At 42.3% G+C, this 23,932-nt stretch overlaps 1 protein-coding gene across 19 annotated transcripts in view; it reads right to left on the bottom strand.

The window, feature by feature from the left end:
• Positions 1-22,220, bottom strand: part of PHF20 (PHD finger protein 20) — a 75,904-nt gene extending 53,684 nt beyond the window's left edge. For 9 of the 19 annotated variants that reach the window (XM_033519140.1, XM_033519142.1, XM_033519145.1 and 6 more), the window contains exons 1-3: positions 22,140-22,216; positions 13,754-13,802; positions 7,483-7,597 (exon numbers count right to left, since the gene is read on the bottom strand). In XM_033519140.1, the coding sequence (XP_033375031.1) occupies positions 7,483-7,565 (83 nt within the window). In that variant the 5' untranslated portion in view covers positions 7,566-7,597; positions 13,754-13,802; positions 22,140-22,216. Of the gene's footprint in view, positions 1-7,482; positions 7,598-12,017; positions 12,149-13,753; positions 13,803-22,139 lie in introns of those variants that run through there. The other 10 variants (XM_033519135.1, XM_033519138.1, XM_033519141.1 and 7 more) reach the window with 7 other exon arrangements.
• Positions 22,221-23,932: the final 1,712 nt, after the last annotated feature.

Raw genomic sequence — 23,932 nt, 5'->3', positions numbered from 1 at the left:
TCAGCATTACTCAAGAGCTCTAACCAGAACTAAAAGCCCGTTCAATTTTTACTCAGACAATAGACAGAAAAACTTGGAGGTGTCATTTTAACAAGGTAACAAAAGGTAACATCATTTGCCTATTGCAGGCATGTAGTACAGTCATCCTCTTTTCAGTAAGAGATGCAGCTAGCCATCACTCAATCAGTTTAAATGATCCAATGAAAAAGATTTCAGAAAGTCAACTCGGTTGAGACAGTGTGCCTGTGTCCATGGCTACAGCAATCCTTCTGGGATCCCTCCATTCAGGGCTGTCCTACTACAGCAGCCCCCCTCCTTCATCCTCTGAACTCCAGCACTATGCACCAGGAGACCTTTTAGCATCCACAGAGGCTCTCTCCCTATAGCAACCCGAGGCCAACAGACAAACCTTTCATGACAGGTTTGATGCATCAACACAAGCCCTAACAACGTAAGTCAAGCACCAAAAGTACTCACTGTACTCCCTGGAGTTCCAAGTATAGGACACGACAGACAACTGCACCAGGAATTGCAGTGCACTGCCACTATGCTATGATTCCAAATACAACAAAGCAACCTCTGGGAAGAGTAGTAAATATACAGAATTCATTTTGCACTGACAATGAGCAGGCTTCACATTGACTGCTCTGCTAGCATACAACATTTCTTCTTCATGAAAGCTGGCAACTCATCCAAACACCTCCAAAGTCCTTCACTAGCAATTTGGGGCACAAGCCATTGTATATTGGGATGTGCATTTGTATGCAAGAGGTATATGGCACTCTGACATGAAATATTTTCCAATGCATCGCTGCCAATGTACTGGCAATGGTGGCCCATTAATTGACTGATGTATTTGGTGCTGAGAACAGAAATCAAAGACAGCACTTTAACTGAACAGGAGACTTATGACTATGTTTTAGCACCCATTATGGACAGTTGTAGGCTGGAGACAGAAATCATGACTCAAGTATGATGATCATAAGACAAACAGCAAAGAGTTTATTATGGCACCCTTTTAATAGGGGGTTTGAATTTCCTGGGTTTAGATAGCTGATTGGTCTGGGTCTTCACACTGCCCAGCTCCTCAAGCAGTGATATGTTTGCAATTAGGATCAAATGGGGTTGGCTGAAGTCCCTTGTATGTGTTCAAATCCATCCTATCATGGTTCGCCCAGGGACTTGTTTACTTCTTGGGTGGCTGAGTTTGGGGACAGCCACGCTGTGACAATTCACTGTTCCAGTAATATTAAAGAATGTGAAAGTGTTCTTTGTTATCTTCTGCAGGTGCCTTGCAGATAAGATGACAAAGACAACATGATGACACAGAAAATGAATCTAGTTTGAATTAGACTCTCCACTCAACTCGACAAGCCTAGTTTCCCTCAGCCAGTAATGTATCTCACGTGTCATTGGGGTTTTAACACTCACATTTAGGAGCTGTTAAAGGGGATTACCAGAAATACAAGTTTTTAAGATGGCATGCTGCAGGCTTATTACTTAGAAGTTACAATTTTACAACTTAACACTACAAGCAATAAAAAATTCAACTTAAACCCATATTAATTAAAAACACATGTATTTCTACCACTGATGTCTTCCAAATATTTGAGTCTTGGAGTTTAAGTAGGGCGATAAGAAGATTGTCTTACCACTGATAATCTTCTGCTTCCAACAGGCTGTTGGCTTGCTTGGTTATGTTGTGAATTTATTGAAAAACATGAGAAAACCATGAGAACATGAGAGCACCCAAGAATTTTGAAGGGGGTGTATATATACACCATACTTCTTCCCCTTTCTTTGTTTTAGCATCTATAATAGAAACAAATACGCACTTTTGAATGAAATTAACAAGGTGAAACTTAAACTGCCTATATTCTTTACTGTCATCCAGGGTCTTCCATCGCTGAGGAGACTCCTTTTCACGAGGATTTGGAAGGCCTCTTCTGGATGAGGCTTCTTTGTTTATCTCAAAGGAAAGGGGTTCAGCTTCTGCAAAGCCAAATCAGCTAGTCCAAGTGACTTGCTTTCATCTTTAGCACAAAAACACCTGGGTTTGATAACTTCCCCTGCCAGTTAAGGCCATAGTTCGGCCAAAACCAAGACCTAGACTGGGAGGGCTCAATGGCACACCTCTCCTGCCAGTCAAAGCCACAGCTTGGCCAGAGCTGAGACTCAGATTGGGTGGGCTTCCCATATCTTTAAAAGAAATCTTTCAGTAATAACTCATAGAACAGCTGGCTTTCTTATCTATCCTTAACTAAATAACCAATGATATATAAATAATTTGTAAATAAATACAACCATGCAGACATATATATTACTCTTTTGAAAGCACCATTTATCTCCTTGTCACAAACCAATTCAAAACCACCAAAGGAAACATCTCCCCGTCTCAGCCAGGTTTTACAGGTCATATTGTGCTACATGATCAAAAGTGACATGCCCTTGTGCCAGCAATGTCCCCAGAATACTTGACTTTTGAGGTTTTTTGAATGAAGTTGTAAGTAAACTGCCATTCCGCAGGTCCCACAGATGGTCCAAGGTGTGTATTTGGAGCTTCTGGATTTCTCCTGTGAAAGCTTTTTCACTTGGTTGTGATCTTAGCTTATTATTTGATGGGTATATACAATGTTAATAACATCATTCCCTTGTACTTGTAGAATCACTTTGTGAAATCACAATACTAAAAACAAAGTGTAAAATTAGTTGGGGTGTTTGCCTCTATAAATATAGATAATCTGTAATATTACAGAATAGAGACATCAAAAGTGAATAATTTTGTTATCTAAGGACACTTATGAAGTTGTTTCTTGAGGCTAGAAAGAATTAAGTTACTCTTACACAGATACTGTATTATTAGCATACTTAACATCACTTAATGGCATAAGTGTAAATGATGAACCTTTTCCTTCTGTTAATAGTTATGAAATTGATAACAATTCTAATTAATTTAAACACATTTTGGGATTATGCATCTTTAAATAATATGTTTTCTTCAGGAAAGGTATTAAGACATGACCTCAAGGCTGCAAGGCAAACTATTTTTGTTAATTTAGAAGTTTCTGTTACTACCTTCTCATGTATAGTTTTTAACTTCTCTGTAACCTCAAATTATTCTACTTTTGTGATTATAGTATCTGTATACTTTGTTGCAAAAACTTAACATTAAAAGCCATGTTTATATTTTGATTCAAAATCAAGGAAACATGCAAACTAGTATTCGAGCAACAGCAGCAACAGACCTGCTGTACTCAAAAACCTGCCACTGACCTCAACCTCCTGAGACCTCAGGAGCTGGCATGACTGAAGTATGAAAGGCAGTTTTTAGTGGTCAACAGCATGAAAATGCTTTTGTAGATAATGTAAACAAAGTGACAGGTGGAAAATATTTGGCTAGAAAACCCTGTAACTAAATTTTGCTAATGAAACACTTTCCTTTTACATCAAATTAGTACCTTTATGTTTGCCTTTATGAACTTAGAATGCTCTTTTTGGACTTTGATGCTTTTTTTATTCTTTGGAGGGTAAAAACAGTCTGGAAAATTATTCAATTAAACTAAAATCCTTAAATATTACACAGTATTATAATGAAACTTCAGTGCATATTTGAAAAGAGTTTAGTATTGTTCATCACAGCACCAGGACTGAAGCTGCTGACGGTACCTAGAAACCAACATTAGAATGCGTGCTTGTCTTATGGCAGTAAATTTTTGTCTTTGATTTTGAAAACCTCATCAAAAGAGGTTTTTTAATGCTCCATGGATAGGTTTTTCTGGATTGCCCTGCACACTGGGGACCTGCCATGGCAAGTGTGTTATGGTGGGCGGTGGTGGCCAGGCGGACACCCAGCACTTCGCACAGCTATCCCGCCCACTGCGGTGGCAGCTCCCGGCACAGCCAGGATTGGTTCAGAGCGTCGTGTTGGGCTCTGGAGCTCTCGGGTTGCTGCTGGGGATTTCAGCTCTGGGGAGCCACAGGCTGCGCACAGGGTGCAGTGCTGGAACAACTCTAGGGTTCAGTGGATTCCCGCTGATGCTTCTGGGTTCAGGAAATGTCACTTGGCTTCTGTGATCGGGTGCTCTTCCAGGTTTCCTGGGAGGTGCAGCGCTGCTGCAGGTGGGCGGTAAGCAGCGTCCCGCATCTCCGTGTGCCAGCAGCTCTATGCATGGAATGGGGGGTGCTGGAAGGGCTTCAGGGATGGGGCTGCCAGTTTATTTTCTGTTTTCTCATGCTGCAATGCTTCCAGAATCTGGTGGGTGCACTGGATGGAATCTCAGGTGCCACTACGGGAGTGATGGTGGCCACCAAGCCCCCTCTTGGCTGGGACGGCATCACTCTCCTGCGCGCCACCATTTTGAGATGATTGAGCAGGCTGCTTTCGCGGCACACATGCTGTGTCACAGCTCCTGCACCATGTGGTGAGTGCCATCTGGAGTGAGTGACTTCTGCTCCATGTAGCGTCTGCCATGTTGGTGACCAACACCCGAGGCACATGGTGTCTGCCTTTTTGGGGTTTTTCAGCGGGCTGTCTCTGTGGTGCTTTACGGGGCATGAAGCTCAAAGGTGGCCCTTATAGCTGGGACATGAGCAGCCCCAGGCATTCCAAGGATGGATCTGGTGGGTGTGGCTCAAGCAGTCGCAGTACGGGTGAATCCATGCACCGTGCAGTCGCCACCAGTTTGGACGGTGGTGGGGGAGCTGTGGTGAATAACAGCCACTCCCCTCTCGGTTTTTCACCCCCCACTCTGCCCTGCAGGCGGTATCCGTGGCATCTCCACTGGTGTCCCTACATCCCACTTCGCTTCCAACCACCCCAAGTAAGTTCAAAACAAAGTTCCAGGGCTTTATAACATTCACAGCATCCATAGCAGCTTCTACAGCCTGTTTTACAAGCCTCCAGGGTTTTATAATGTCCATAATGGCTTTTAGAGTCTGTTGCTTATACTTCATCACCCATTGAAGTAAAAAAAGAGAGTCCACAAAGACTGGGCTCTCCTCCATGATGACAAATCCACCCACTACTTCAGTGCCGTTTTCTATTTAGAAGGGATATTTATAGAGGTGAATCCGGATTTTTGGTCAGCTCTTCATGCTGTTTTTGGTTGGCTCTTCATGACATCTTTGGCAGCTTGTTTTTGCTGTAGTAGGGTTCTACTCGCCTTTTGGTTTTACAGCATTCCGCTTCTGTGTTCTAGCTCTTTGGTTTTTCAGCTTTCTCACTGTTTTGGCAGCTCTCCTTGCACACTCTGATTTTTTTTTCCAGCTTTTTTCGCTGGTTTGACTCTGCACATGCTGTCCTCTATCTCCCCCCACTCTGCTCATGGGATGGCTGGTCCTCACAGTGGGACACTGCACGTTATGTTAGGTTGAAGACAGAAATCATGACTCAAGTCTGATGATCATAAGACAAACAGCAAAGAGTTTATTATGGCAGCTCTTTTAATAGGGGGTTTGAATTTCCTGGGTTTAGATAGCTGATTGGTCTGGGTCTTCACACTGCCCAGCTCCTCAAGCAGTGATATGTTTGCAATTAGGATCGAATGGGGTTGGCTGAAGTCCCTTGTATGTGTTCAAATCCATCCTATCATGGTTCACCCAGGGACTTGTTTATTTCTAGGCTGGCTGAGTTTGGGGGGAGCTTCAAACCAGCTGCACTGTGACAAGCACCAACACAGCAACAAATATACACACAAAAAAAGTCTGGACCTCCAAAGGTCTAGCACTGGGAAAAGCAAGTGTCAGCAAACAGAAAATCCTGTTCCTCCACAGGAGTGGACTGTAACCACACCACAGAGTGGTGAAAGCAGCAGAGAAAGAAAACCAGTCTGCTGTCCTCTACAAATCCTCACCCAGTGAGCTATGTCAGTACTGTTAGTTTTGCTAAGCCCCCAGCTCTTAAAAATTTTTGTTTAGAAACCCTGAAAATGCAAATGCACACAATCCAGAGTTCAGAGCTTAGCAATTAAACAAAATATTTCAGAAACAGAGAGTTCATAAGCAAGTTGTAATGCCAGAGCTGCAAAGCACTTTGTGTGGGGACAGGTCATTCAAGATCAAGTGTTTCCAAAAACCAAAGAACATGGAACAAACAGCATATCCAAAATTTAAATTTAAGCCAAGGGATATGCAAAAAGTAGAAAAGTAGAGCAGGTTGTTGAATTCCCCCCCACAAAGTTTTCCCATGCAAGAGTTATTTATGCTCAGATACTGTTGTTGAGCAAACATGTCAGAAGGGTAACAGTCATGGATGCAAGTTATCAGCCTTACTCCAGCTACACCAAGCTTCATCTTTAAAAAGCCTACATTACAGACAGGCTCAGAGATCTTATTTTTGTAAGCCTATTTTTTTTCTTGTACTAACAAAACTCAAGAATACCAAAAATGCACGCAGGTTCAGATCACTGCTTACCTACACAACTTTTGGATACACATGTAAGCCAAATTAAAATCTGAATAGGTTCTAATGGTCATACTTTACATCCTTTACAGAAAGAGCTATGTTTTCTCATTTTCACAATTCCAATGCCCTTGTATCTGGAGAGAACATGCTCTGCATGCAACCAAGATGTTCTGGAATGTGTCTAAGGCAGTGGTTGCCTTAGACACATTCCAAATATGGTTTTCAATACTGACTTTGTACACTTCACCCGTTGACAGGCTCCAGAGCTTTAAGTACAATCATCTCTATCCCACATAGATTACTTAATAAAAATCAACTACAGTTGATTTCTGGAAAGAGACGTTATCTACAGAAGCTAACAAAACATAATTAATTCCTGTATTTAAGAAATCTTTGGCAATTTTCATTTTATCTCTCATTCACGGAGTTTCTGTTAGTAAATGCTAAGTTTTGAGTTGACTACCTGAAATGTACAGAATTAAAGTTCAAAGTTAGCCCAAATAATTTGTAAGCTCTTTGTCCTCTTCCTAATGCAGTGGTTAGTGAAGAAAAGTATTCTTCCTCACAGCTGAGGACTGCAAGACAGGCACCGGACCAGACTTGTTAGCATGGAACATGTTTCCCCACACAGTTCTTTAATTCTAAAGCTGACCACCCTCATATGAGCACAGGCCTAACAAATTCAATCAGATTTCAGAACCTATGAATTCGCAACCGCACTGAGAAAGGAAGCAGTGAGGATATTCTGTACTGCAAAGAATTTATTCTTCCATAATATCTGCTCTACAATATTAAGTATAGCACAGAACTTAAAGGGTGAATTCAGGAGAATGAGAGCCTGAAGTCCAAGTAGATTTAGGAGCAGTCCTATTCCCAGACACAACACCACCACACTTCTGGAGGGCCAGCACAACATATTAGCATGTATCGCCCATCTCAATCACTGGTATATAAACTTTAATAAATTAACTACTTTCCTACAAACCAATGACTACAACTTTAAATACTGCACCAATACAAAATGTTTAAGATATTAAAGACTTAAAATTAATATAACATGAATGGTTTTAAAAATATACCAGTTTTTTAATCTGTCACGGGCTTCCAACTGGGCTCCCACCTCAAAGTTGATCCCTCTTCTATTCGGAGGATGTTTTGTCATTTTGTAATATCAACACTGCTGATTTTATTCCCCTGAAAAATGCAATTAAATATCAATCACTAATCAAGACATACACAAAATAAGCTTATGCACTATAATTCCCAGAAGCCAGATGTTAAGGTACTGCTGTAATTTTGATTTGCAGAAAGTTAGGGGGCAATTATCTTTTAAACAAGGGTTCCCAAGTGACAGTGTGCAGAACGATTCCAAAAAGCATGTTCAATATGTCAGCTACTGGACCGTGAAAGAGTGAAGCTCAGCCTCTGTCCATTGGTCCAAGTTCCAGGTCAATTAAGAACCATGCAACCCAATGTTTATTCACAAATGAGACGTAAATTTCATCTTTTCTCCCCCCTCCAGGTTTTTGATGAAAACAAGGAATCCAGTAAACAGGAAGTGGGCGAAACAGACACAATGACAATCTTTCAACAGCTACCATATTAGTGACACACTCTAGAACACTATGTCACCTCATCACTACAAGTGCAATAAATTTCAAAGCCATTAGAAATAGGTAGGTTTTTTTAATCCAATTTTAGAAGACTCTCTGTACTGACTGCATATCTGCATTGCTTTCGTCCACCATTTTAATGGGAAAATTTTTAAAATTCTTCATTAATATTTGTTTCCAACAGATAACATAAAAGTTTAAGAAATCTTGCTCTAGTAGTTTCTCTCAAGGTACACATAGTAAAAAAGCCTGGTCAACAGTTATTTTTCCTGATTTTTTTTATCAATTGTTTCTCACAATTTTAATAACACAAATAATGATCCATTCTCATAGCCTTCAAGTTCACAAGATCCAAAAGCACAAATAAGTCTTATTGAATATCACTGTCCTTATAGTAAAGCTGTATCTTGAAGATTCAATTACAGATGGACAAAATTGATTCGAGTTAAAATAAAAAACTTTTTAGTCTTACACTACAAGAACAAGGAGACATACACAGAAATAAGCACCAGTGTTTTGGTTCACATAAGGCATAAACAGCAATGGTATCAACTGACCTGCATCTACAAAAGGATTAACATCATGAAGAACTACTTTAATTTCAACTGTGGTTCAGAAATCAAAGATCTTTGGAAATATGATAAAGTTTCTACAATAAGGAAAAGCTACTCCTTCATCACACTTTTTAAGCCAAGCCATTTGCCAAGGGCTGGCCACAGAGACAGCCCAACCACCTCACTGCAAAGAAACTTCTCTACTAAAAGCTCATCTGCTGCCTTCCTCTAAAGCAGTGCTTTTAGACTGATCCTCACCTCTATTAAAGCAGCCTGCAAGGGTATGGAGGAAAAAATACTATTGCCTGTAAGTTTGATTCAAAGCAAAAGATAAAGTATTCTAGCCACCTAGGAAGTAAAAAAAAATAATTTCCTAGAGTAGTATCTGATAAACAGATCAAGTTCACACAGCATGGATCTGAATCAACCCAGTCTTCTAATGATTGGGGTGGGAGCTCATAACTTCTACTTGAGAAATGAAATTAAGAAAAACTTAGGATGGTTGGGATTTTACAGTTTATGTCGCATCAGAATGTAGAAATTGGGGAAAATAAAAAAAGGCAAGTGTGAAGCTATATTTTAAGAGCATTATCCACCCACACCTCAAATATTCACTATTTTCTTTGCAGATTCACATCATTAAAATATCCCTTTCACGCACTAGCAATGGAATTTCATGCCTCCAAATGAGGAGCAGACATACAATTTGCTTAACACTTGTAGAAGAAATGACATCTGCAAGGTGATTCTTTCCCTAGTACTTTTTTTTTTCCTTTTCACTAAGGAGGGACATGCAAAGCCAACATACTCCCAGAGGCACTCTCGGTACATTATTTCAGCTTCCTGCAGTGGTCCTCCTCAGTAAGAGCTGCCACCTGGATGAAAAGGATTCATCTCAGCTCATCTCCATGAGGCTGGAGAGGAACAAACACATCTCGTGACTTCAGTAACAGGATCACACACAACAGGGCTTGCATAAACACATCCGTTTTGGTGAGGAAGGTCTTACTATAGTTTCAGTCAAATATTTAAAAAAATGTGAGTATCACAGCTAATAGGAAATCTGAAGAAAACGGCCAAAGCCATTTAATCAGTTACAAAGGCAGCAGATTCCATGAAAATCTGAACACAGCTAGTCAGCTAACATCAACATTAGTCAAAGCACACACATACTGCACTTCACTAAGTTCACTAAGCTTGGCTTCACCTTCGCCAAGCTTGTTAGAAGGCAGTAGGTCACAAAATTGAAAGAGAGAAAAAATTTTGAGCAAAAATCTCGTATCATTGGCCCCTCCTCCCAAGTCTTCCTTTCTCTCCCCTCCCAAGTTGTAAAACTTGGGCTGCTTCGGTTTCTCTCACATCTTACCACTGCCTTGCAATGTGACCCAGCAGTCCTGCCCCTCAGACCATGAAAGCAGGCTGTTTTTTCCATTTGCAGCCCATTTCAGGAACAGTCTTTTCAAGCAGATATATACTTGGCAGAACATTACATATGATAAATTACTCAGCAGAGGGTCTCAACCATTTTACCTTGAAACACTCAGCCTTAGAGCAACACTGAAACCATGAGACACAACTTTTACTGAGAACCGTGACACGGCTCTGCACAAACTAGGCCAAGAGGCAGTGCCAAAATACATTTCACCAGCATGCCCATGATCACACTGATAACTTTCAGTTTCTCAGAAAGCAAGAACCCTACACAGGGGCTTGCCAACTTTGAGATTTTACGTTTCAGCCTCTGTCCTCTCCAGCAAAGACTGCTTAAGAACTCCGAACTGCAATAACCCTTGTCAACAAACAACCTTAGACTGATTCATAGCTACAACTTAGAAATAAGAACGCTTTGCCAGAACATCTCTCCTAAAATCTTCTTCACCAGAAAATCAATTTGTACTAACTTGGTACCTAAATCAACACACTAACAGGATTTATGCTCTGGTAACTCTGAGGTGTATTCAAGTCTGTGATTAAAACACGGAGACTAGGCCTACCCCAAGAGCTCTATGGCTTTTCTACAAAACTTCTTACTTCTCTAAGATCAGATCTGTTTCAGGAACAAATACTTCAGGATTTAGACAAGTCACTACTTCCAAAAGAAAATGTTTCTGTATTACTAAATCTATAAATCTATATTATAGATATATATCTACTAAATCTTTATTACTGAAAGAATACCTGCTATTTAAAAGGGAGAGTCTTTTCTTCTCTATCAAAGTCATAAGGTAATTTAACTTTTCAACTCTTCAGACACACATATCAGTAAAGACAGACTTACAGCAATGCAAAGGAAATACATTAATACTGATCCCTTCAGGCATAACAATTTTTGACTTCTAAAACAAGCTTTCTGCTCTGCTAACAGTGCTCATCCTGTACACCTTACTCTCTCCAGTTTTAGGCTCTGTCAGTGCAGAGCCCCAAACCTGGCATATCACCAAGTTCCAACAGAAGTAGGCTCCTATGGAAACTGAAAATCTGTTTCATATTATCAGGCAGAGCAAACCCAAGCAGTTATGGCAAACTTTCACAAATAACAGCCTCTATCATTTCCTCTGTGAAAACTGCAAAACCACTGCAGCCTTTTCCAAACCACACCTACTCTGGCAAAAACTATTTTCCAAATACCTGCAGAGTGATTAAACCATTATTTTACTAACTGTCACACCAAAACCCTTTCTTTGAAATCAGCCCACTTTCCAACTTAATTCTCTCTCAGTGCTGCTTCATAAGCAGCTCACAAGAAATGCAATTCACTTCCAAAATTTAGCCTATTCCCTTCATTCTTTTGTGCATCCATGCCAAACCCAGAGCTTTCCCTCCCTCTGCCATAAGGATACAGTAAGAAAAAAAAGAGGAACACCATGAAAGAAAACACCATAGCTCTCTGACCTGACAAAGGAGCACAGTCAACTTCAACAGTTTCCATAAATATAACTTATCTTGCACGGAAAATTTATGTTTTATTTTGGATGGGAAGCTTCTGCCCCAGTTCCTAGGAGGCACTCAGTAGCTTGGTGGTGATTCCGCAACACTACAGGGTAGGACAGGTAATAAAAAGCACTGGCAAAACCAGGCAGTAAAAGCAACTAGCCAGATTGTCTTGTATTTCCTGGAGATACAGCACAGATGTTGCTGACCTGGGGTACTGCAGGCAGCACTGCCTCTCCTACACAAGCAACACAAACTTGTTTTGTTTCCTTCTAGGACAAAGCATGGGTACAGTTGATTCCACAAAGCCTAAGACTAAGACTGACTGCCATCCTCTCCAGCACCACTGCTCCAAATCTGCTGGCACATCTACAGATGGAACTGCCAAGGACTAAGTCCGTTCTCATTTTGTACATCAGGTTTTTTTCACACTGAAATACTTTTGACCTTTTATCATCTACACCCATGACACCAGTCTCATGTCTCCATCAGTGGCAAAAATGATGAAAGCCTCACCCAGTTCACCCCCTACAATATGCACACCCCCATCAGGAATGGTCAATCCAGAGAAGTCCATGGTCCCCACCGCAATCGGAACACCTTGCAAGTGGATGACCACAGCCATGCTGTGCTGAAACAACACACACCTGCAGATGAGAAAAGGTATGACATCAGACTGCAAAACAGTATTTACAGACACCATTTATACTAAACAATCCTAACGGCATCTTATGAAGACTAAGTGGAAGTCTCACAAGCACCACTTAAACTGTACTGGCACTGACATGGGAATCCGATTACAATAGACTTTTATTGCCTGCAAACAAAATCCTCAGCCTGGCAGGTTTTGACTACAGCAGCAGCGCAACAATGAAGTATGCCTTACTGTGTTTTACTCTACACATAAAAACAGATATAAGACCCCTATACCTGCTAAACACGTTAATCCAAGAACAGCTTCTGCTAATCCAAGAATGTCTGCTCCTGCCTCATGTTGGTTTTGTGTACCATTTCACAGGTAGGTGACTGTTTTCAGATGTGACTGTAAGTTTCAGATGATGTCCTTCACACCGGTATTTCAAACCACAATGTTTAGATCTTCAGGCAAGTTTTTGGGTTTGGATTTTTTTTAATAGGAACATGAACATGAAAAATTTAAACTGGACAGGAAGACCTGACACTGCAACAAATTTCAAGGAATACTGCATCACCCTCTTCTTTTATCCAAAAGACACATTTCAAACAAGACACTGGACTACAACGCAGTTCTTACTTGCATGATGTAGCATCCTCAACTACACATTCAGCAGCACTTACTTGCTTTAAAAACTTCCCAGGTTCAATTAACAACTACACAGGTGAACTCTGAACCACACAACACAGAAACTGGATCCTGAACTGATACTTAATATCTCTAACAAGAATGCTGAACAGATGATGCCTCACCACTGACATTCCCTCAATCCGTAAGACCTGAGTACTTGATTTCAGTCTCCTACTTTTTCTCTAGTTTATAGAAGTAGATTAAGAGAACTGATACCAGTAAAAATCTACATTTGCTCTTCTCCTCAGGCAGAACCAAGACTTCCCAAAGTACTTAGTGACAAAACTGAAAATATGTTACATGAGTGAGCCTCTGAACAAGACCCTCACTCTCTCCCTGAGATTACAGGGCCTGGACACTGTCATTTTTATCCCCTCAGCAACATCTCATGTAACTGTGCTGTTAGTTTCAACTGGCACTGAGACTGGGATAGATCAACATGGAAGCATACGAATAAAAGCAATTCAAAAGAACAAAAAAAATATTTTTCTACAATAAAATCCATTTGAATTACCAAGTGCAATTAAAGAAATAAATAGTTATTACTGAAAACAATTATTTCAGTCATTTGATCATATCCCATTTAGCTGTTCTAGTTTCCCTTCTCTTTTCCTGTAACACACTAAAGATAAAAAACAAGCACCTAAGCACTGAACAAACAAAAAGAATTTGGAAAAAGGTTTAAGTCACATAAAATAAATCAGGTTTTTCCTAAATAAAGCAATATTAATAAAAACCTGCTTTAATAAGACTGTATAGCTTTTATTGAAGGAAAAAATGGCAGCCTTTAGGAATACAAGAATTCAATGCAGATAAGTCTCACAGAGGCCCTGTGGATAGTATTTAAGTAAAATCTGAATTTTAAAGCAAAATTTCAAAAGCTTAAAGAAAAGCCACAATTAAAAAAAGGATCTATGCTTATACTCACCAAGAAACTTGTTTATGTTGCTGCAAACATTCCAAACAGTGCTGTATAACTACAGGAAAGGAAAAATAAAAATCATGTGAATTCTGACACTAAAAGTAGTTCAGAGTTCAAAAAAATATTCTCTCTACAGTCAACAGTATCCCCATAATAGCATAACACCTCTAGAACAAAAGTTTAATCTGAAAATATTTCAGTACAGGTCAGCAGGCTGCTGTGATTCAAATTAAAGAGATGCTTAAGAGACCCTTAGAGACACACAGACACTCTGCCAAACTGCATCAGATTTTTCCATCATTTATTTATCTGTTGTTAACTGTAAGTTACCAGTAACTTTATCATTACTCCTACTTTGGTGCAGCAGGTACTGCAGTATTAACCAACCATAATTAACTAAGTAGTCCTCTCCTGTCAGTGAAGACATTGGATAATCAACATTCACCACATGGCAGAAGGAGCTGTGTTTTGCTAATACAAGAATCAACTACAAGAGTTTCTCCAGATTCACTTCTTCATCCACAAATCCAACTCCTGTCAATACACGAAAACTTCCTCACACTGCAGAAGTGGCAAAGACAGCCATTTGAATTGTTCCCAGCCCAATTTAGGCTGCAAATTGGGCATTCTGATGATATTTCTCATGGTTTCTATCTGAACTAAAGCTGCATAGAAACTGCTGTGGTTTAGGAATGGTATTCTTCCATCAAGTGTTCCCAAAGGATAATTGGAGGCACAAAAGGTAAAGATCATTGGCTGAGATAAGAACAATTTACCTGTGATGGTTTGGCATTAAAAAAAAAAAAAAAAAATAGAAAACACGGAAGTGAAGGCTTTGAGAGAGGCTGCTGGGAATTTCCTCTCTGCTTGAGATCAAGCCAATAGCTAGCCAGTTCTCAGAACTGAAAGTATTTAGACCACTGAAAAGTAAGATCACTTTTGTGAATACCACCTTTTAAACCTAAGCCTGGGAACTGCTTGCTTTCTTTGTTTCCGGCCTTGAAACGTTACAGAACCCTGGTGCAGCTGGGCCCTCCGCTTCTCCCGCGGCCTGGGAGGGGCAGGGCTGGAGCGCAGCAGCTCCCGGCTGGGGGATGGAGACTGTGGGGCGGTGGGAGCCCCTTCCCAAAGGGGCCGAGCCCCCTCGGGAAGCCCACCGAGCCCTGCACAGCGGCGCTGCTGGGCCAGGCCGATCACTGGCTTGGCTGAAATTCTGCCACTGCTGGGTTTCACCAAAACTGACAAGCAGGGGGAGGGGAAGCCATCAGCCCTCACCGCGCTGCGTCCGAGTGCTAGCCTGGCTGCTGAAAAAAATCCTCCATCACAAACAGCCCTGGCCGTTGCCGAGGCAGAAATCACATAACCATCCACAAGACCTGTGCAAGATTTAACCCTTTCACTAGCCAGATGAGACCCATAGATTTAATCTCTTCTACAAGGAGCAGAAAAGTGGGAGTGATCAACATGTAAAGAGACAACATGAACCATCAAAGCCAGTAAGACTCGAGCCTCAGATAAAAGAAGAATGAGGAGATGCTTTAATAAGCTGAAATATTATTTTGGTATGGCAATGGAGATGGACAATAATGTTCTGAAGAGCTCCTTCAGTTTATGAAAGAGCATATGGGAGGAATGAAGTATTTCAAAGTGAAGATCTGAGCACAAGTGCCCATTGATGAAGCTAAGCAGATGGTAGAATAACTGATCTTATTAAATGCTTGAACAGAGAGAGAGAAGTGAGAGTTGATACAGACCCTTGGCTCTCTGGGAGAAAAGGAGAAAAATCTCTGTTCCCAGAGATGATCAGACAGATGATGAGAACCTTTGCCTTTGAATAGCTCATCCTTAAAATAATACCCCGTGAGTTCATGGCCCATGAACACACCTCTGAGTGGTGTGAAAATGGGAGGAGAGCATGATGGCAGTTTTTTCCCGGGCGCCTGCCATCATGGGAATGAAAAGTCATGAGAAAACTGTTTCTTGTGGAGACCTCTCCATGGAATTGTTGCAGTGGGGGGTTCAGTTTGCTAGCTAAGTTAGAGGGTTTTGTGTTTGCTTTTCCCTTTCAGTGCTTCTGCTGCCACGGCCGAATCTTCCGCCGGGCTGGCCGACTAACCCCCCGCGGCTGTGCCTGTCGTTTCCGCTGGGTCCATCCCGGCCCTGCGCCTCTGCCAGGCCCGGCCCCACTGCGTTCCCCCCGCGCTGCCGCGGGACACCGGACCCGGCCCTGCCCCACCACGCTGTGCTCCCCTGCCACCCGGCGCCGCTTCCCGTTGGTCCCGCTGGCCCCACACTGCTCCCGGAGGGACTGCAAGTACGAGAAAGCACCGCCGAAGTGCAAGCGCCGCTCCGTGCCATGCGTTTCCTGTGTCCCAGCCAAAGCAGTTTGGTCGGCTCGGTTTCACCCCCTCTCCCCCGCGCCTCCACCCCGCTGTTCCCTGCCGATGGAAATCCCAGAATCCTCGGAAGTTAGAGAATTCCCACGTCTGTTACCTCTTATCTTAACCTGTATGTACCGGATTTGTAGAAAGGTTATATGCCCACCAGCTCTATTTCCTAACTGGTCTTCCCGACTTCCAATCCCCCGAGGCGTTAACCCTTTAAAAGGACAGTCAAACCCCCGTCCTTTGTCCTTTCTTCTGGCTTTACCGTTGCAGAATAAATCTGTGAATTGCAAAATGGAAGAAAAGTCCCCCCTGCTCTTTTGCCTGACCCATGGACTCGTGTTCAAAGTGAGACAGAGAGCTCTGATCCGGGCCAGGACTCAAACAGTAGCCCTGGCAGGGCCCCTCCAGGCACCGAGCTGGAGAGAAGAATTATCTGAGCTAGCCTGGGAACCTCTGGCTGGAGTCATGGAAGAGTGGTGTAATCAATCTGCCAGGCCTCTCCATATTTATATTTTGATCATTGCCCCTCATACCACAGGGGCTTTACCCACTTGGCCCTGCTTGACTGCAGTGCATAAACGTTTCATAGTCATGGATGACAGGTCACAACCGGGAGATTGTGTCCATGGTTAAGTTCACCCCATAGTCATGAGCCCATCTGTAATGTTACATCCCTTTCCAGATGACATAAAGTGTCATGGTCTGCCCACCAAGCCAGAAATAATCTACCTAAGGCAATTTAACCTTGTCAGCCTGATTCACCTGTTCATTGTTGTAATGCTCTTCAGTAGCCCAGCTCTTGGGTACATGTGCATCTACATGATGTACTTTTACAGCCGATTTCTCTAGCCAGGCAGCCATGTCTTGCCACACTTCAGCAGCCCAGATAGGTTTCCCTCCGCACTGCCGATTGGTCTTTTTCCATAATCCAGCCACCCCCACAGAGCATTTGTCACCATCCACAAGTCAATGTAGAGGCAGAACACTGCCCATTTCTCTCATTTAGCAGTAGCTGGTAACAGCTGGACAGCTTTCAGCTCTGCAATCTGACCACCTTGTCCTTCAATAGCTTCTGCAACTCACTGTGTAAGATGCCATATAACAGTTTTCAATCTTCAATTTGTCCCTATGCTATGACAGGAATCACGAGTAAAGAGAGCATCGCTTTTCATTTTCTGGTACCTGATTACATGGGGGGGGGGGGCATCCTTTTTCTCCTCCTCTTCCAATGGTACAGATATTTTTACCTTTGTGCCACTTGGTGATGATTTCTAAGATCCCAGAGTTTCCTATTGATTGGGGTTTCCTATCTGAGCTCACTGTGCAGTCACAGTGATCCACTTATTCCATGTGGCATCAGCAGTGTGATGTGTAGAAGGGAATTTTCCTTGGACATCCAGTCCAGCACTGTCAGTCAGGGTGCCAGAAAGTGCTGTGCTTCAGTGTCAATCACTTCTGAGTGGTTCCAACCCCTTCATAACTTGAGAAGAGCTCTTATTCAGTTGGGGTGCAACAGACCTCAGATCCTCTTTATCACCAAATCCAGAACCCCATGGATAGTCTTCAAGTCTCCATGGGTACTTTTTGTCAAGACTCCAGGAAGGACCATGCTTATCAGCTGCAATGTAGAGCACATTTTCCACATCTTATCCTGTGCTGATTGGCCCAAGGGCTGCTGCACAAACAATCTCCTGTTTAATTTGTCCAAAACTTGTTGTTGTTATTCAGGATTCTACCTAAAATTGTTCTCCCGTGTCACACGACAGAAAGGGCTTACTTATGGAACTATCTTATGGAATATACATCCTACAAAAACCCACAGTGCCTCCCTCAGAAAGCCTGTGTTTCCTTTTGCTGACTGGACACACTATTTTGATGACCACATCCACTGGACTCTCACAACACCCATCTTGCTATTTTATTTCTAGGAACTGAATTTTCTGGGCAAGTCCCTGGTCTTAGAGAAAACAGTCTTCAAGAGGATTTGGATTATTTTCTCCCCTTTCTCAAAAACCTCCTCTGCTGTGCTGCCCCCATACAATGATGTCATCAATGTACTGCAAGTGTTACAAATGACTCAGACCCCAGGCAGGAATGAGTAAATAAAACTTAATCAGAAGCTGAAGTTACAAAGCGAAGGAGGGGACAGCACTGGGAGTGTAGCAAGACTTTCTGCTCACCAGAGGCTCAGCTCACAAAATGGTCTCTGCCTTTTTTATACCCAAGGTTGCATTAGCTATATTAATATTCATAAGCAGTCCCTGTATTTCCTCCCAGCACCTCCCGCAGTCCGTGGCTTTGCCCATGTATGTATACTTGGCTCCTCCTAGGGTCTGTGGTCTCATCCTTATAGGTAGATTTGGCTCTTCTCAAGGTCTGTCAGTCAGTTCTCGCTGCCTTTTGTTGGGGGAACCCCTCTCACATCTTGATTGGTGGTGAGATGTTGGCCTGCCAAGCCTCCCAGCAACAAGTCTCCCACTCCCTGCTGCCTCTTACAAGGGGCAAGTATATGCCCTCCTCCATGCTTTGACAGCCCTGTTGGCCAAAGCTGCCAGGCAGTAACCACAAAAGGGGGAGGGTAACACTGAAGGGAGAACAGAAAAGGGTTCAAAATCAAACTGGAAGAAGAGCACATGTCAAAAAACCTATAAACCTCATCAGAACTTCTTCCCACCATAGTTAATAACTTCTCCTCATTTGCACGAGCCGATCACTGCGCCTTATTCATAACACAAGTGTTCTGGAGCCTCATCCTTTTCCAGTGCACCCTGCAACAGTCCATGGCAAATGGTGGGACTGTGCTTCCACCTCTGGGACACCTGTGCTGCCTCTGGGGTATCCAGGTGTACTGGATGCCACTCCAGGTAAATACTAACAGTGGCCTGCACTCTACTGCTAAAGGAATGGAGAAAAACACACTGGCAATCCCAATGGAGGCACCACTTTGCTGCCCTGGACTTCATTTCATACTGAAGTTGCAGCGTGTTGGCACAGCGGCACACAGGGATGGTGCGACTTCATTCAGGCCACAATAGTTCACTGTCAGTCTCCATTCTCCATTGTTCTCATGCACTGGCCATACAGGACTACAGGACATTTCCTCTCCAACCTACTCAAGTCTTTCAAGTCTGTCCAGAGTCTTGGACAGTCCACAGCCAAGCCACAGGTCAGTAAGGAGGAAAAAAGATGATCTCAAATTGCCCAAGTCAGATAGTCACCTGGAGCACTTCTCGTCCTCTTTCATTGACATCAATGCCAATGCGCAGGTGTACAGCAATGCCACACTACATACAAACTTCTGCCACATGGATTGCTGTCAAAAGCTAGAGAAAATTCTTACTGGCTCAAAATGGGGCAGGAAGGGGCAGGGCACTTTCTGTTCTGAAAGTGGGAGGTGCACTGCTCCATTCCAAGCTCTCATCCCCAGGAACCTCTTGTCCAGCCCAGAACAATTGTCAGGCACACTGAAAGCAATGTCCCACACCCCATGCCTGTAGCCTCGACCCAGCCCCAGAGTGGCTGGACAACCAGAAGTCCCACCTGGGAGGCATAGCCACAGGAGGTAAAAAACACTGTGCAAAGGTGCACATGGTCACTTTGCTATCATCCTTGGAGTTTATGATAGCTGAGACTGCACTTGGATGAAAGATGGTAGCTGTATCTTGGTCTTCTCTCTTTTTCACTCCTAACTTCCTCTTCTTGGAATATGAGTGTTATGAGGTTGAATGGGTAGAGTTTGCTAAGTGAAATGCTTTATTCTGATTGTTTTAAATGTTGCCAAATTTCTGCTCTGCTCAAGTTTGCCAGTTAAGTTTGTTTTTTTAAGTTCTCCTGAGAATGTTGCAGCATTTCTCTTGTGTGCCCACCTGAGGGAAAAGCAGTAGCTTTTTTAAAGAAACTTGCCAAGTGAGGCTGGGGCTCAATATTTATGCACACTGGACCTCATCTGGATTTATAGGAGACTGCTCATTATTTGAATCCCTACAGATTACCCCCAGCACAGCTGATTCTCTCAGGCAGTGCATACCTTTCTCTACTGTAGTCCACCTGCTTGGGTGCACTATTAGATCATCCTGGAGAGAGTACCTTTCCCTCACACTTGAGAGGAATTGCCTCCAGAGGCTGAAAACTGTTCTTCTCCTGACCTCACAGTCAATGCCTGCACCACAGGACAGAGATCCCAGTTACCTGGCTACATTACCACCCAGCACTGCACCATCAGCTGCAATATCCCATCTCTGAGGTTGCTCTGGGTGTTCCAGCAGCACAGTATACACTTACAGCAGGATGCTGAACCTAATTTTTTTTTTATCACCAAGTGTCAACATGAATTTTATCTATCAGATGAAAAATACTATGACTGAAAATGGAAGGACCAAGTCAGAAAGCAGAAAACCTACCTGGTTACAGTACCTGCAGCAGTAACTGGACTTGAGAATTTTGACTATTAGAAAAAATCTACCTGTAAAAATATCCACTAAAAAAAGTCTGAGAAATACTTTTCGCAGATAATTTGCAGGACCTGCAACACGGGCTACTGAGAATCCCACAGGTCACTGTTTCCACCCAGTCACTATGCAGTGTTCTGACTCTTAGAAGCAGCATTCTGTTTCATAACTTCACTGCTTCCTGCCTTGACAGAACCAAATCTACCCTACTTGTTGATAAACAAGAGGATATTTTTAAGACATCCAAATAAAGGAAAATCTTCCAAGTTATACTGCCATAAATACCAACGAAAAATTATGTCTTTACTTAAGATAATTAATTAAGCAGACACATCATCTGTGTGTATGTCACCCTGTAGGAAGGATATGATTTGCCTATTTTATTTTCTTTAGAAGAAAAGAAAGGGGTGCACTTCAAGACTGCTTGCAGACTTGTCTACAAGCTTCGAGATGAAAGGACAGCAGGAAAAACAAGAAACTGTAACTACCTATTTCTGTAAGCCTGGTTACAGCAATAGAAGACAGCTGCAGTGTAGGCAAATGACTGATAAAAATACACAGGATCATGGAGCAAAAAAAGCTCCATCCATTAGCAAACTACAGTATAGGGAAGAAGCAATTCCAGCCTGGTGGACTCACAGCCCCTGCTATGCCAACGTACGTTTCTTAAGACGCAACTAAATAACCTAACGTAACTAATAACCATAACCAATAATGTAACTAATAACCTAACCTAACTCATACCCTACCAACAGCACTAGTGCAATAGCATAGTGTCTTTGCATCACTATGCACAGGTCTAGGCTAAGGATGCTCGGCTCTACATCTGGAACACAGAGATGTTGAAGATAGTTTCCTTACTCAACGACTCTGTGGAACAAGAGGATATTCTCCAATTTCTTGGGAAAGAAGCGCCAATTTTAAGCAGAAAAGTGAGTCAATTCAGAAACTAGTATTTTAACATCAGCAACAAGATCAGAAAGTTCTTCAGTGCTAACTTCATATTAAAAAACCTAAAACAAATGAACAAACACAACAAAACCAAAACAAAAAACAACAATCAGACCCACAAAACAAAAAACCCTCCGTAGAATAAGTAATAGTGCTTCCTCTCTTTTCATTTATAGAGGATACCAAGCTGAAGACACAGATGGAAAGAGTTTTCCTTTTCAATCAATTTCCTTTTAACCAATTTTAGGAACTCCATTTCAGGTAGATTTATGAAAAAATAAGACTGTAGCTGGCCACATTTAACTTAAGTTAAACACTTAAGGCTGAAAGTTCCCAAGCCCAGGAAAAACACAGACAAGCATGTCAACAAACTAACATATCTCTGAAAGGAGTATTTATATTCCAATAAGCTTTATGATCTGCAGCTAGTCACCACAGAGACAGTATGCAGCCATGCATGCATGATCATTTAAGCCTAGTGCTTGCAGTCACAAAAATACTGGAATGCCCGTAGTTCCAAAAGGTCTTTAGAAATCTATAGGCCATGTAGCTATTGGTATTTGGACAGCAAGGCCAAACCAAGAGTTCCAAACCACCATTTCTCACCTGAAGAAAGTATTTTCCTGCAGGAAGTACAAGCAGTCAAAACAAACCTGTAGGCAAGCAGGGAACAGAAGTATGAAAACAAGAAATTAATTGAAGTAAAAAAGAAAGGAATAGACTTTATCAGACACACAATGAACTCATAAGCACTTCACAAGACTTCTCAATAAAATGCACCCGTCCAAAAGATGTGCAACTGTTCTTTTTTAAGAAGACCCCACTGTATCCACGCAACTAGAAAACCATCAAGAGCACAGTTTAAATATTGACAACAATCATTTGTAGGGCTGAGCATTAAATCCCTCCCCTGTCCCATGTACATTCTTTAGCTCAGTTCACAGTGCAAGTGTTCACATGTGTACAGGACAGTATCACACAGGCAGGACAGCTAGTGTCAGCAAGTCAAATTACAGCTACAGACAATACCTATCTTCTGCAGATTCAGTTATAAATAAAATATGCCGTTACAGAGGATTTATCATCCCCTACTATTAAATCAGAGGTTGTACTCTCCTTTCCTGGCCAAGAGAGAGAATTTAAATCAATATCATTGCCTAATTCATGCAGGAGCTACAGGAGCAAAAGAAAGTGCTACAGAGAGCTTAACCAATTAAAGATAAGAAATAACTGCATGCTTCTTACATTTCAGTCAAGGCAGTACCATTGTGAGCAATTACTACTCTAGCCTCATTCCCAACCTGACCTTAAAATTACATGCAAGCATTTTACTCTCAGCCTGCTCAAGTAAAATTTCCATTAAGGAGACATCTCTGAATTTTTCAGCAAGAACAGAAACTACTGAACTCTTCCACAAGCTGACTTAGGTCAAATAACATGCATTCATCTAAGCCACCTTAATTTATTACTATGAAACTTTAGTAGAAGTCACACAAAAATTAAGAGAGAGTTATACTATAACTAATCTTTGCTTAAGCCTTCTCGCTTGACTTTTTTGGAAACTGATTCTGTGAAAGGATCCTTACTCATTATAGAAAATTAACTGAACCCAGGTCAAAAGCACTAGTTACAGAGATGCTCCATTACAAACGGCTGTACAGATACTTGCAAAAGGTTAATTCAAGTCATCACCATTGCTTTAACATTTCGTATAATTTCCTACTGCATACAACACAAAAAAATTCTGTAGTCTAGTGACATTTATTTTATTCAACTTGGACTCATCCACTTTCAGATACCTCTCCTGATATATTTTTAAGCATTTAGGCTAGAAACAACAGCCTGAGATCACAGAAACATCTCTGGTACCCAGATCTTCAGTCAGAAAAGGAGATAAAACTGTTTTCCGAAATTGTACCTGTTTAGAGTAACCAAATCCTGGAATGATTACAGACTACCAACTGGTACAAAAATCCACTTTGTTGGCAGTAAGCTGTATCTGAACACAGACCTGCCAGGAAGAATACCACAGTGCCTCCCAACCATACGCATTACACAGGTACGACATGAGGCAGCTTTGGGGTCAGCGAAAAGATCCACCGTAATTTCTGTTATTTTAAAACGGTTTAAAGAGACGGAATGCAGCGCGATAAAGAAATGCTCCAGATCTAATGGGACAGAAAAGCAACAGAAGCCTCCAGCCGGCGGTATCATCTACGGAACCTTCCCCTTGACGTGTTGAACATCTGGCAGGGCAAGCACCTGCTCCGCGCGGGTTCCCCACTCCCGGGGCAGGGTGACGTACAGCCTCCCCGCCCGAGCACTCCCGGGATCCAGAACGGTCGGGGCTGCGCAGCTCCCGCCCCCCGCCGCACCCGGCCCGCCCGGCGCCGCTCCGC

This window comes from Parus major, chromosome 20 (assembly GCF_001522545.3).
Source record: "Parus major isolate Abel chromosome 20, Parus_major1.1, whole genome shotgun sequence".
Lineage (NCBI taxonomy): Eukaryota > Metazoa > Chordata > Aves > Passeriformes > Paridae > Parus > Parus major.
The sequence above is the reverse complement of the archived record's forward strand: the minus strand, read 5'-3'. Positions and strand labels throughout refer to the sequence as shown.